This window comes from Engystomops pustulosus, chromosome 1 (assembly GCF_040894005.1).
Source record: "Engystomops pustulosus chromosome 1, aEngPut4.maternal, whole genome shotgun sequence".
NCBI lineage: Eukaryota > Metazoa > Chordata > Amphibia > Anura > Leptodactylidae > Engystomops > Engystomops pustulosus.
The window spans coordinates 206860853-206875261 of NC_092411.1; the positions used below are offsets into that span (position 1 = coordinate 206860853).

The 14409-nt window shown below is 38.2% G+C and overlaps 1 protein-coding gene across 1 annotated transcript in view; it reads left to right on the plus strand.

Annotated features, from left to right (window-relative positions):
• The window catches only part of ARHGEF38 (Rho guanine nucleotide exchange factor 38), a 52174-nt gene extending 43011 nt beyond the window's left edge, over window positions 1-9163 (plus strand). Inside the window, exons 11-14 of the mRNA XM_072118959.1 lie at window positions 5046-5186; window positions 6080-6278; window positions 7349-7608; window positions 8197-9163. Of these exons, the coding sequence (XP_071975060.1) occupies window positions 5046-5186; window positions 6080-6278; window positions 7349-7608; window positions 8197-8382 (786 nt within the window). The 3' untranslated portion in view covers window positions 8383-9163. The remainder of the gene's footprint in view (window positions 1-5045; window positions 5187-6079; window positions 6279-7348; window positions 7609-8196) is intronic.
• The last annotated feature ends 5246 nt before the right edge of the window (window positions 9164-14409 follow it).

Consider the following 14409-nt stretch of genomic DNA (forward strand, 5'->3'; position numbering starts at 1 on the left):
GTGGTGATTGCCATGGATGTTGATGAATAAGTTAATAAGGTGGTTCCTGGTTTTTGCTGATACACCAACTAATCTGACATAAGATACCTTTACTTGTGAACAGTGAAAAACATAGGGAAGAGGAAGAGCAAAATTTTGACCAATGGGGATAAATTGAGCAGAGATTTGATTATCATAGTAAAAGTAACACATTTTCTTTTTACGTCAAAAAACACCAGGATGATACTTACTGTTACTTATTGTTGTACTGCTGTATTCAGGGAGCAAATTTAGCAGTCATATATTAGCCATAGTGCCTGAGGGCACACACAGTCTGACCCAGCATTAAAGGGGTTTTTCCACGAAAATGTAAATAGGGCCTAACTTGCTGATCGGTGGGAGTCTCAGTGATGGGACCCCGACAGATCACTAGAATGGAAATTGCCAAGTACGGTGCTTGGCAATCTCTGTCAGCTCCATAGAGATGAATGGGGAGGCCTGGCCATGCGCGACCAGCTGCACCACTCAACTCAGTGAGCAATGAGGGGTCAGCCGGGGGTGCATCGGATCCCCCATTTTTCGTGATCTGTGCCGATCATCACCGAGACCTTACCAATCAGCAAGTTAGGCATTATGCTGTGGTTAGGGCCTAACTTTGTAACTGTTATTCTCTGTCTAAACTATGTTCATTTTGAAACTTTTATTATTCTATAATTGTGTCAAATTTGAGTAACCAATGAAAATAGGTTATACTGTATCTGCTAAATTAACTTGGTTTATTTAATTGTAGAACCCAATACTATGCAATAATGTTTTAGTTGCAGTTATAGTATGTAAAAGCTACATTATGGTGGACATTAATCTTAGTTTTCTTTTGTCTGATGTTTATTTGTGCCCTATTTTGGTATTAGATCAGTTTTTGGGTTTTTCTTTTACTTTTTGTCAAATGTCGCAGAAATGTCTCAAGCTACTGCAAAATGTCGCAAAACAGTATCCAGTAGGCAAGGGCAAAGAAAATTAAAACAAGAGTCAGATGTGAGAAACACATCAATCATTCTGCACACCTACATAAAATGACAATGCTACAAATAGTCCAAGCTCAAGACACAAAACTTGACAAAATGTCTAGGGCAGCCAAGGAAATTCACATAAGAAATGTTAGCATACAATTGATTCAGCCAGCGACCAAATTTTCCTGGATATGCAAAGTCAAGCATAGAATCATCACCCATAAAATAGTTTTGGAAAGCCAAAAATAGGCTTTTAGTAACCTATTAATAACCTTTTTAACAACCTAAAAACAGCCCTGGAAGTGATGTTTGACATTGTTTGCCATGGTGAGCTGGAGTGTTTATGCACCTTTTTTGTGCGACCTTTCAATGAATTTGTGCCCAAATTTTCAATGTCAAAGATTTGGAAACTAATGACAAATCAGGTGCAACAGTGATAAAAAACCAATATGGCAAACTTTGTAAAACGGCAACAAAAGTCGCAAAAACACTAAAAAGGTGCAAAAAAGGAAAAAAAAAAGGTTGATAAATACCCCCTATCATTTTAGTAATAAAAAACAATTTTTTTTATTCATACAGTATTGAAAAGTGGTGAATATTTGGATCAAATCTGTCAGTACATTTAAGCCCCTTTCACACTGGCATTTTTCACGCGCGAGTTCTGCGCGTGCATTTGACGCGCAGAACTTGCATTGCACTCTGTCCCATTGTATTCAATGGGTCTTTCTTCATTAGCGTTGTTTTGCACGCGCGTGCTTGCGTTCGTTTTCACGCGCGTCAAAATCGCAGCATGCTCTACTTTTGCGAGTCACGCGCGTTTTTCACGCCCCATTCAAGTCTATGGAGATGCATCAAGAACGCATTGCACTCGCAATCATTGCAAGTGCAATGCGAGTGCAATGCGTTTTAAACGTAAGGGTTGCTAGGTGACCAGAATAACAGTATTTCCCCTGCTCGCGAACGATCATTTAATTAAAAAAACACAGTGAAGAACAGTGAAGAATAGAATAAAACCAGTGAACACAGTGAAAACAGTGAACACAGGATCATTTAAGAGAAAAACACAGTGCAGAACACAGTGCAGAATAGATTACAGATGTTCGGCACATCTGCTTACTTGTCGGGAGATACGCGTGGAACGGTGCGCCCAAAATAGCATGTGAAGAACAATATATATGTGTGAAGAACACATTGCAGATGTATTTAAACATCTGCAATTTGTTCTTCACACACATATATATTGTTCTTCACATGCTATTTTGGGCGCACCGTTCCGCGCGTATCTCCCGACAAGTAAGCAGATGTGCCGAACATCTGTAATCTATTCTGCACTGTGTTCTGCACTGTGTTTTTCTCTTAAATGATCCTGTGTTCACTGTTTTCACTGTGTTCACTGGTTTTATTCTATTCTTCACTGTTCTTCACATCTGCTAACTTGTCGGGAGATAATATACACGGGGAACAGTGAAGAATAGATCGCAGATGTTTGCAACTTATCAGAAGACATTATTTTTCAATTAAATAACACATTTTAATCCCAAACCATGGTCCCTTTGAAAAATGCTTGAGTCTCCCATTGACTCGTGCGTGAAAAATGCGCCGAAAACGCAAAAAAAACGCTAACAACACACGCGTGAAAAACGCAAAAACACTAATTACTCCAAGGAAAAATGGAAAAAAACGCAGCCAAAAACGTCAGTTTTTCACGCATTGCACCCTGACGTGAAACGCAACGCTAGTGTGGAAGGGGCCTTACTTGGTTAATAGCTGTGACTGACTATGTATTCAATGTGCTGAAGTGGAACCCAATACTAAACAAAATAATCCCCCATCATCTCTATCTACATTCACTGGTCAATGTTGCCATCCTAATCTTTCAGAAAACACATTTGACCAACAAAGGCAAAAAATAATCAAAATAAATATATTTGTATGACCAGTTCTAATAGTTTCCCAGTGTCTCTCACTTCAAGAAAAAAGATCCATTAAAGACTGTATCTTTAAAGGACCAAATTCCAAAAATATGTTTATATTCCGTCACTGTAGGGTCCCAAATTGTAATATTGGAATGGATTTCCTACGTGCTGGCAGTGGTGAGTCTCACTTTTAAGCCCTGCGAGTAAATTTCCAGTGATAATAGAAATAAAGCAATATAGCAAGCCAGCATGTGTTTCTCATCTCCAGCATGTTGGCCATCTCTAACACATTTCAGTATGTTCACATCTGTTGGGTTCCGGGCTTGGATTAACTCCCTGCAACCCAGAGAACCTGGGCAGTGAATGATAATTAGTACAACAATGCCTTCTGTGGCTTTGTATTAGCAAGGGAGATAAACAATAGGATGCAAGGGGTATCAGCAGTCACATGGGTCTTAGTATACCGATAAGCCACAAAAAGAAGGAGCTTATCTGTGTTGCCTCAAGCTTATCAGCTTCCAGTTTATATCCTGCTCAATCCCCACAGAGCTGAGCTGAATTCCAAACACCTCTGTATCCACACAGCCACAGCCAATCACCACGCTCATATATCTTCTGTCCATGTACCGTGAATCCTTTTATTTTACTTGACATTTATTCATAGCCGATCATCATCCCAGAGACGAGAATCAGCTTCAGGAGACAGACTTGGAACTGCTTGCAGAATGGGTTTCAGGAACTATATGGGTGTGTGTATAATGTGTGTAGCCGGCATTGTACGGAAAATATCACACATGGCACTAGATGGAAAGAAGCACAGAGGGCACTTACAGCTCACTTACCCTCACCCAACGCTTTGTGTTTTTATTCTGGAAAAATTGTAAAGTGGTAGTGCTCAAAGTGTTGGTGAAAAAAATGGGGTTAAAAGAACACGATGGGGCACATTTACTAACAACAGTTTGCCTGTGTATAGTGCATAGATTCATGATTTCTGGCGCACGCTCTGCATGAATCTGGCGCCCTCTGGACGACTCCGGGTCCAGCAACTTTTATTTTAACATTGGGTGTGCGACACAGTTCTGTCGGACTTTGCATGTTAAATCTGGCGCATGGTTCACCATACACTATGCTTCAGTGCTGAAATTAGAGCAACTGCGCCACAAAGGGGTCACAGGAACACAAATGTGGTGCAGACACTTCTTCAATACCTGCTCAAGCAGTTTGTACTAGAAAGAACATGCAAAGTCCCTTAGTAAATGGGTCCCGATGTCCTGTACATATTTACATTGTCAATACTGACATGTATCCCTTATTCCCATGTATGGCAGATACATATGGGTGATCATGGAGAGGTCTGCAAGTGCCCCCCAGTGTTCTGTTTTAAAAGAATGGTGCTGTGCATATTCAGCCACTACTCTAATATGGGACTGCTGGGAAGTGCCATGGAAGATAAGTAGCTAAGAAGATGTATGAAACATTTATCCCAAGAAAAATGTATGTAATGAGAAACCCCTTTAACTAAATAAACGGATAATCACATTATAATATCTAATAATGGTGGCATGTTCAAGGGGTCCGTCCTTACCAGGATCTTTGACTCTATCAGTGGTATGCTGGGTGTCCATTTGAGGATCTTAAGCTTAATTGTGGTATAATTACTCAAGCCTCAAGCTTGAGGCTAATAAAATAGCCAAACTAGAGTGCCATATGGCAAATAGCCTTACTGAAAATCCTACTTGGTAGTACAAAGTAATCAATTACAATCAATGCTGTTTAGAGGAGAAAGCAGGTTTTCCTTGCTCCACAGATAATTATGATGCAAGGAATCCCCTGCAGTGTGATCAGCCTGTGATGCAGAACGCTGCAAGTCATGTGTGTGAAACAGCACTCATACTGCAGAATATTAATAGTCTCAGGACTGTACCTAAAACATGTAAAGATAGGGAAATACTATAAACCCTGCCAAAAACTGTAATATAAATCTGTGTGTATAGCTGTGATTTTTTTTGTTTATAGAGGAATTTCATAATCTCTGATCCGCGGGACTGTTTTTGGATGTATTTTAGCCGAAAATAGGTTGTTCTATTCCGATGCTTTATTAAAGGCACATAGACTCATGTCATTTATTGTGTGCTGACAGCTTATCTCTGCCAATGTGAATGAAGTTCAGCAACGAATCATGGACGAGCTTCAGAATCTAAACTTTATGAAGGACAATAACAATGGTACATTTATTGAGAGGAAACTGAGCTTTGAGAGGAAGAAGACATTATCTCCACTGGTAAGTGACATTTGGATGTATACAATAACATGATAGCGGTGTCTTACAGTCCCATTGTGTCTATGGGTGGATACTTGATTCTGCTTAAAGTGCTAAAGCAGTAGTGACACCTAAAGGTCAGAAGCAGGTACTACTACTAAGAGCATGGACACAATAACATTTAATCTATTGAACTAAACTTGTATTGTAATAAGTATTGCTATTGTTTTTTAATTGCCATTGGCTATTTCAATAGTTTGGCTTCTGAATATCTGGTGTACACTATAAGAATACTACAACAATACCCCCTATCGCCAGTCTTACATTACCCACTTATTTAGCTTAGATCTTTGAATGGGTTCTTGTACCTGGCATGGTTACTATGTGCACCATGTAATACCAGATTAACCCTGAAGTGGCCACTGCAGGAAACAAGTGCAGCTGTTTGCGGGTTAACCGAGAAATAAGACCCAATTAGCAGATGTTTCATCAATGAATCATTATTTAGTTATATATGGGGAAATAAACCTCTTAAAGCTGGCACTATAGAGCAGATGGTTGTGCTATTCAGCTTACCCTTTGCTTGGTTCAGCACTACCTTTTAATATGTATTCATGATTTTGTTATGGGTTGCAGAGCATTAAAGCAACTTTTATAAATAAATAAACTTTTATAATTGAGATGAATTTAGTAGAATTACTATGAAACGTGAATGTCTATCAATCTTGTCAGACCTTTAACATTTCCAGCTGGGGTGTGTTCCACCTTGGCACCGTCCCCCAGTAATGGAATAGTTAACCATATGCTGAGTTCTCATTCAGCCAGTGTAAAGCTCTTTATAAATTGACAATTCACATTAGAAATTTTTTTGCAAACCTCTCAGTCAATAACTCCCCTGTTTGTTTTCCATTAAGCCTGAACTACCTCGACAGACTGAGAGCCACAGGTGCAAGCTATTGTCTTCCTATGGTGCGGAGAAAATTTACCAAGCAAAGCGCAAGTGCAACGCTTCCCAGGACCTTGATATAGATCTGTATGAAGGGGAGCTGGTGGCTATTGTGGAATACAAGGACCCTTTAGGAAGTACTAGCAGGTGGTTTGTGGACACAGGAAGTAAGTAGAAGAACACTCAATCAAATATTGACTTTCTTTTGTGTGATCAACTCTCTCAGCACAGTGGTTTCCTTCTTAGCAACCAGCTAGAATATTGGTTCCTACCATAACTTAATCACGTTACACATTTTCCAATATATTTTTATGACTTCATGGTCAAATATCTCTGCTCTAAGCAAAGGGCCATGTGTGTTACATATAGAGTTACTATGTCACATAGTAAGGGCTGTGTTCATACTTATGCTGGGTTTTATATATAAACTTTGTAGTTGTGCCACCCACCTAAACATAACACTTATATTCTTCACCTACTCCAAACCAGATACCCGTATGTCTTTAAAATGCTTTGAATTTGGCTTTACCTTCTCATTGTAATTTTTTTCCTTTACTTCTGTTTACTGACAATAGATATTGTCACATCTTATCTGCATTATCCCTTCACAGAGCACCTCTAGAAAACTTTCTGAAGATCCTAATAAGTTGTCTCCTGCCTATTGCTGCCATGAGGCTGCTGTCATCCATATCACCAGCATTATGCATATCAAAGGGTTTTAACAGAGCTATGTAGAGGCAAGGTGACAGATAGCCTATGGTACCCACACACAGTACTAGCATTGGATTTCCAAATAAAATTGTCATTCATTATTGAAATAATGCTATCATGGAAAACCTAGAATGTGAAAGAGTTAACTGTAAAATCCTGAATGGTCTTAGACCATTGAACCAGCTTCCAGCTATGTCGTGCTGACCTTTGGAACCAGAGCAATACCAACTTGTCCCAAGTCAATGAAACCTGGGTATTTATACCCACCGGTTTCCTGACACCAGCCCTGCCCTACAATCTATGAGTTCAATTGATCATTTTGTGTTTATTGGTCTAGTTCCTTATATCTCAGTACAACTTGTTTGTTTATAGTTGACTATCAATGCCATATAGATGTTCATCTTGTGTTGTGCTGCATCCTATGTTTAAAATGTTGCTCTGTACAATGTTATTCATCATTACAAATTTTGGAGTGAAGATGTAAGTCCTACAATGTTACTAATCCTTGATGTGTATTCCCTTTCAGTTCTACAAGGTTATGTCTACTCATCCTTCTTAAAACCCTACAACCCGGGACGGCAACAGAAAGATTCATCAGACAGTGCTTTTTGTGAAGAAGATTTTGATGATCTTAGTCTTTTTGTATCCCCTCGGCCTTCTCGTGACAGAAACAGCCATGCTTCACAGGGAAGTGCAGGAGACAGTAGTCCATCATCCAATGGAGACGACGAAAAACATGAGATCAATGAATCGGACACAGAAAGTTACCAGAGCGAGGATGCTCAAGTAAATATCTCTGATTTTATTCATTTAGCTACAGATTTACATTGACCATCAAAATCAAGCACAGTGAACTTACTGCTTCATATATCCAGGCAAAGTGACTGTGGTAATTGTCTTATACTTGTTATCCATGGCCTCCTTCATTTTAAAATCAACTTTTTAAATTAGGCAAATGCGCCAGAAGGGGTCTGGGGTGGTTACCAGAACCTGTTCGTGCTGCAGCTTCACAGAGCTGTAACATTGTGCAGGAGCACTTCCCCTCTCCCACTGTGTGACAGTGTAACAGCGTGTGAAGCTACAGCATGCAGGAGTTCTGGTGACATCCCCAGAGCCTTTCAGGTTCATTAGCATACTTTTAAACGTTTATTTTTAGAAGGAAGGAGGGTATGGATAACAAATTTAAGAAGATTATCACAGTCACAGTGGATGAATCTATGAGTAAGTGGCTTTTATCATGTTTGATTTTGATTTCCTTTAAACTATAAAACCATTCAGAGCAGACTATAGTGATAAGCAGTTTTCCTTTTATATAAATGTATAATGTTTATACCTGACAATCTGTTTAATGTTTTGGGTTTTTGTGTATTTTAGATTTTCTATGCGGTTTATGCATTTGAAGCACGGAGTCAACAGGAACTCACTCTTGAAGAACACCAGAGGGTTCGGATCCTTAGGTTTTGTGACCTAAGCGGAAACAAGGAGTGGTGGCTTGGAGAGGCACATGGCCAAAAGGGTTACGTGCCAGCCAATTATCTTGGAAAGATGACGTATGCTTAGAAACTTGTTCTTTTATGTTATAGGAATCTAATCTTCAAACATGTTTTATAGTATTCAATGTGAAGGATCCTTTCCTGTGTTCTGGGTTAGCAAAGTATAACAATTCAATGTGATATGAAGTCAATGCATGGACCCACTGGCAGGATCAACTGATTGTAAGCTCTGATGAGCAAAGATATTTTTGTTTTAAAGCACTTATATGTTTTATAGGTTTATAATGTAAAAATAATGCAAAGCGAATGAAGTATGATCTATGTACTGAAGTAAATCCTAACAGAAGCACTACCACCTTAGCCAAAACTATACTGTACAAGTTCAAGCAGAGAGAAATTGGATTGGAGCATAATATTTAGAGGTATAAATCATGTAATAATACATGGGATCATTTTAGTTACGGTAATCACATGGGAATAAGTAAAGGGGTTGATATAAAAGACTCATTTTATCATAACGGTGGATCTTATTCTGCGGGACCTGGCCTGTCTGTATTCATTTCTTCTGTGATGGCACTATAGCAATTTTTTTATTACGTTATTAAAGCTTCAGTGTTAGAAAGAAATTATGATGTAAAACTTTGGTACAAATTAAATGATAAAACATTTTCAAATTCCCTATACGGATTGTACAGAATTCATGGACCTTCTCTATTGTGTTGTGCCTGGTATTGCAGCGCATTGTTGTTACTTTGTGCAAAATGTAGGTGGAGGGTGATAGGGGAGGAAGTCTATAAGGTAATACTGTAGTAAGATAAAACCAATAGCGGAATTGTCAGGCTTACAAATATCACCAACACACACAGTGGCGTAATTAGAAGCTGAGGGGCCCCAGTGCAAAGTGTGTGCCAGGTCCCCGACTATAATGTATGGTTTATAGTAATAGTCTTCTCATATGGGAAAGTGACACCATAAGGGCCCCCTAAACCTCTTGGGCCCGGGTGCGACCGCAACCTCTGCACCCCCTCAAATAACGCCCCTGAACACACAGTCTGAGCTTCAAGCAGTGAACTTGGCTATGTGCAAGGCTGCTCAACACTAAGCCAGATACAAGAAGGAAGTATCACATAGGTGGACATTGCTTAGTCTTGTCAATGTAAATGTCTGCTGAATATATGCCTAGGAGTATCTAACCTGTATCAAAATGGGAGTCATTTGGCATACATCTGGTCAGTGGGGCACTATAGGTAAACTTGTTGGATGTGTTCATGAAATTGCTTCATAGACAAGCCACTAAAATTTACAGTATTGTGGATAATGGATGTCCTAAGAATTTCATTAGCCTTCATAGGGCATGTTCTCACTTTTACGTTCACCTTTCTCATGACAGTAGATGGCAGCTATAATAATAAAGTGACATCTGTGAGGGGACATTAGTAGTTATGTAGTCTTTTGATCATAAGAGTTAATTTCTTCCCTCCTGTTTGCTTCCTATTTATGCGAGACTTGACCCGCTTTATTTTGTAGCCTCTGTTGTTCATCCTGACAATTTCTTGTTGAGACGTGTAGCCCATGATTAACAGCGCAGTCTGAGAAGCAACCGGTCACCATTTATCACTGTTACCATGGTTTCGTGGAGGCAAAGGCCAAACAACCTATTGAGCTACACATTAATTACTTGTAACGCTGTGCTGTGTCGCTGATTTTTTGGCCGTGTGGTTATAAAATAACTCTCCGGGCAAAGTCATGAAGCTGAAGCGGCTTTGTTACAAGACTCTTGGCCTACTAATAGGCCTCCTAACACACTTTTGACTTGCAGTCTTAGTAAGAAGTTTAATAATTAATATACAATGTTTTTAGTGTATTCATGTGTGAGACAAGAGCTGATTCATCTATGCTGAGGTTTGTTAACTCTTTAGTTTCGAGAATGAAGCACACGGTGAAGCTATAAGTAAATATGTGAAGTGTGCAGAGATGCAGCCAATGTTCCAAAAATACAGAGCTTGGAGAAATTTTATCAATGTAAGGCTCCAAGTCAGTAAATGTAATGTCTGGCATCTTTATTGTCATTTTATTAGTTCTACTCCTCACTTTTTTCATGCTGCCTGCAGATTTGACAAAATTACCTTAAATATGCTACAATTTGCTCCTTATTGTACTCGAAATCCTCTGTAAGGTGCAGACATTATGACGTGTGGCCCATTGGAATTTTATGTGAGATGACTGTAAAACCAGTCTCCCCAATGACAGCAATGGGCTGGTCTTAGCTGTCAGGTGACTATCAAATATTATCATTAATACAGTAAGTGAAATAGGGAAACTACTGAGGCATCATACAAGCCTATAAGTAAAATATAAAAAAAAGCTCTGTCAGCAGTGATCAGCAGCAACTGGAAAATAATGAAACCATAATCATGTAGAGAAGTATAAAGATATATTTACAGAGGTGCCAGATTTTACATTTGTGGAAAAACCTTATAAGTGATATCCTGCAAGATGGTTACTGAAATGTAAACTAAATGACAGCAAAAGATATTGTTAAATTAAGGTATGAATGATATATTTTGTCTTAAACCTTTAGCTGTAAATGTACAGATAGAAATTTAATAAAGATTTAAGAATAGATGATAATATATAAGAAATGTTTATCCTTGCACCTCCTTGTGTGTATTACAATTCTCAGATATTTTTTTATGTTTTGTGAAATGAATTGTAGATTCTAAATAAAAATGAAATAAAAATCAGATGTTTCTTTGATTTCTACATATGGTTCCATACTAGCATATTCAATAATATCAATAATACCACTGGGCCATATATTCATATGTAAAAGTATAGTTTTTCTTTTGTGGGTAAGGCTTCTCGCCCACAAAGGTAAGTTGTTTGCGAGCTGATTTCTTGCTGTTGACAATAGAAAAAGACTGCCTGGGCCGCAAAGATGGGCAGGAAAAGGAAATACTCAATAATCTGCGGTCTGGAGTCAGCCCATGCACGTAAGACAATTGAGATTTATGGGGACACGTGATAGCCATAAAATAATGGCTAGCATGTGGCCCAAAAATAGTTTTAGTGCATGAGGCCTTACTCAAAGCCATCTGTGCCATTTGGAAGTAGCTTGTAAGCTGCCAAAGTTTCTGGACCACTGATCCACAGATAACTTATACTGTGGTGAAGAGACCCCTAAGCCCCCCCCCCCCCCCCCGCCCCCAGGGAAATTCAGGACACGTATCGCCTTGCTGTAGAGGTAAGTTTATCCATTAAGAAAGTTCATGAATCATCATCAAACCAAATGTTTATTGAAGCTTATGAACAATAACCAGTAGTTGCACTAGTGGAAAACCTACACAAGTGTGTGTATAGTGCCATAAAAAAGGCCTGGTAATGGCCTCACAAAAGACCCATTGGTCAAGAGGAAATTTATATTCCCCATTAAAACTTCAATCTTTATTTAAATCTATTAAAAATATACTTGATGTCACTCACAAATAATGTTAAAAATCTACAGACAAAAGGGTTGGTATCTGTTAATATTGTTATGAAAGGAATTGCGGCTACGAGGTTGTGTTAACAATATTAACAGATACCAACCCTATTGTCTGTAGATTTTTAACATTATTTGTGAGTGTCATCAAGTATATTTTTAATAGATTTAAATAAAGATTGAAGTTTTAATGGAGAATATGAATTTCCTCTCTACCTCTTGACCAATGGGTCTTTTGTGAGGCCATTTCCAGGCCTTTTTTTGTGAAACAAGATTAAATTGATGAGGACCCAGTCAGAGAAACTCACCCACGATTTGCCTTTTGGTACTATTGTATAATGCCATATCTCATTTACTTCTACTGTGTGGTATAGAAATGTTCTGTACCTACAAGTCACAATGTTCTGCTGATCTTTTTTTGGTGCTTATGGTGCACAGTTATCAGTACTGTGGAGCCCTTTACCATTTCAGCTCCAGTGTTTTATTATATTGTTTTTGACGTTAGATCATTTTTGTTAAAGGGGTTTCAATTCCCTAGTGATGGTTACACAATAAAGATAATTTTTAACCTTTTGCTTTAAATTTTACTCAGTTTTATTGCTGTTATCACTCAGTGATGATCAGTGTAAAATTCCAGTATAGGGTTTATCTACGCTTTTCTTTAGCTTCTGAACATTCACTAGTATCTGACAGATAGAAAAAGAGATCCATACAGATCAGAGATTATAAGATCAATATAACACACTTACATTCTTAGCTCGCTATCTCAGCCATAACATACAATGTCAGGTCTGATGTGCCTCCCTTCCAAGGATAAAGGCTTGTAGATGCTGTTTGCTGGCAGGGAGTCTCTATGTGTGTGAGTTTGTCTTGAAATGCAAGGGGAGGGGCCAATGCAGAGAGGAGCTCACTGCAGCGTCAGATAGGAGAACAATCTGCCATGCCTGACCCTAGACTTCTGATTTACGGTCGGATCCTGGGGCAACTGAAATTGTATACATTAGGACTGATAGAGACAAGTTGGAATTTTATCTGTAAAATTCTGTATTTTTGCTAATAACATTGGATTATTGAATGTGTTCATTTGTTATCCTGAGTACGGCATTTTTAAGAATCTTGTCTTTGTGGGAATACCCCCTTTAGGAACCTGTCGCAATGAAAAAATAATGTAATCTATAGAAGAGGAAGAGCTGAGAGGTTTGTGGATACAAACAAGGACGTACCTCCTGTCACTACAGGTGTGACCCCGTGACCACCATCTGCATTTAACCCATCATGGCCAAAACCACCATCAGACAAATATAACATTGATATACTATTAAAGGAATCATTTAGTGGATAGTAAAAGCTTGTACACGTTTACAAAAATGTACATGTCAGGAAAGAAAACACTGGCTCTAAATAGGCCCTTTTTTTCTAACAGTAGTAAATGAAAAAAAAATTCTTTGTCTTACTTCTGTAATGAGATGTGGCTGCTGTAGGTTACATGCTCAAAACTCGAGAGTGTAAAGACAACATTTCTTTTTCTGATATCTGCCTGGTTGTCATGGAAACGTTTTGCAAAGTGACATTACCAAATAAACGGAAGCACACTTACCCCCACATACCCACCTAAATGTTGTATTCTATCAGTTCTTCAGTAGTGCAGCCTCAGGCTTTGGGCCTCTAACTGTTAATCTCATTGCAGGAAATAAGGTTTTAAAGCTAGTAAATTGTGCATGTCTTCTTTAACCTTTTCCCTGCCAGGCATTTCTGAAAATGTTGTTGCATTTTACATTTTTGACATGTACAAGTAAAATGGAAATTGCAGGCGGTCCCCTACATAAGAACACTCGACTTACATACGACCCATAGTTACAAACGGACCTCTGGATATTGGTAATTTATTGTACTTTAGTCCTAGGCTACATTTAACAGCTGAAACAGTTATCACAGGTGTCTGTAATGAAGATTTATTGTTAATCCTGGTTCTTATGACAACCCAACATTTTTAAAATCCGATTGTCACAGAGACCAAAAAAGTTCTGGCTGGGATTACAATAATAAAATATAAAGTTCCGACTTACATACAAATTCAACTTAAGAACAAACCTGCAGACCCTATCTTGTATGTAACCCGGGGACTGCCTGTACAGCATTATACTAAACCCCATAAAACCATGTATTTTCTGAAAACAGACACTTAATCCATTTTCAAAATTGCACCAAGGAATTTATAGACACATAGGCACCTTCATGCAATTTAATTGTTTTTAAGTATTTTTTTTAAGTTTATTAAAAAACGCATAAAAATTTACTTTGATGGCAAAAACGTGCTCCAACCAGAAAATAATTAGTTTCACAACTCCTATATAACAGATGGATATATATATATATATATATATATATATATATATATATATAGTTTATAGATATTTCATAGTCATAGGTTGACATGAATAAAACACCATACATATCACTAAAACTGAAATAACCAAAAATCGACTTTTCAGCTACAAACTTTAAGACAGGCGCAGTCTGCAAAATATAGTGATTAAGTACAGGCACCCCTAAAACTTATATATCTTTTGAAAACAGACAATCTGGCAGTTGCATTTTCTTTGTTTAACAGTT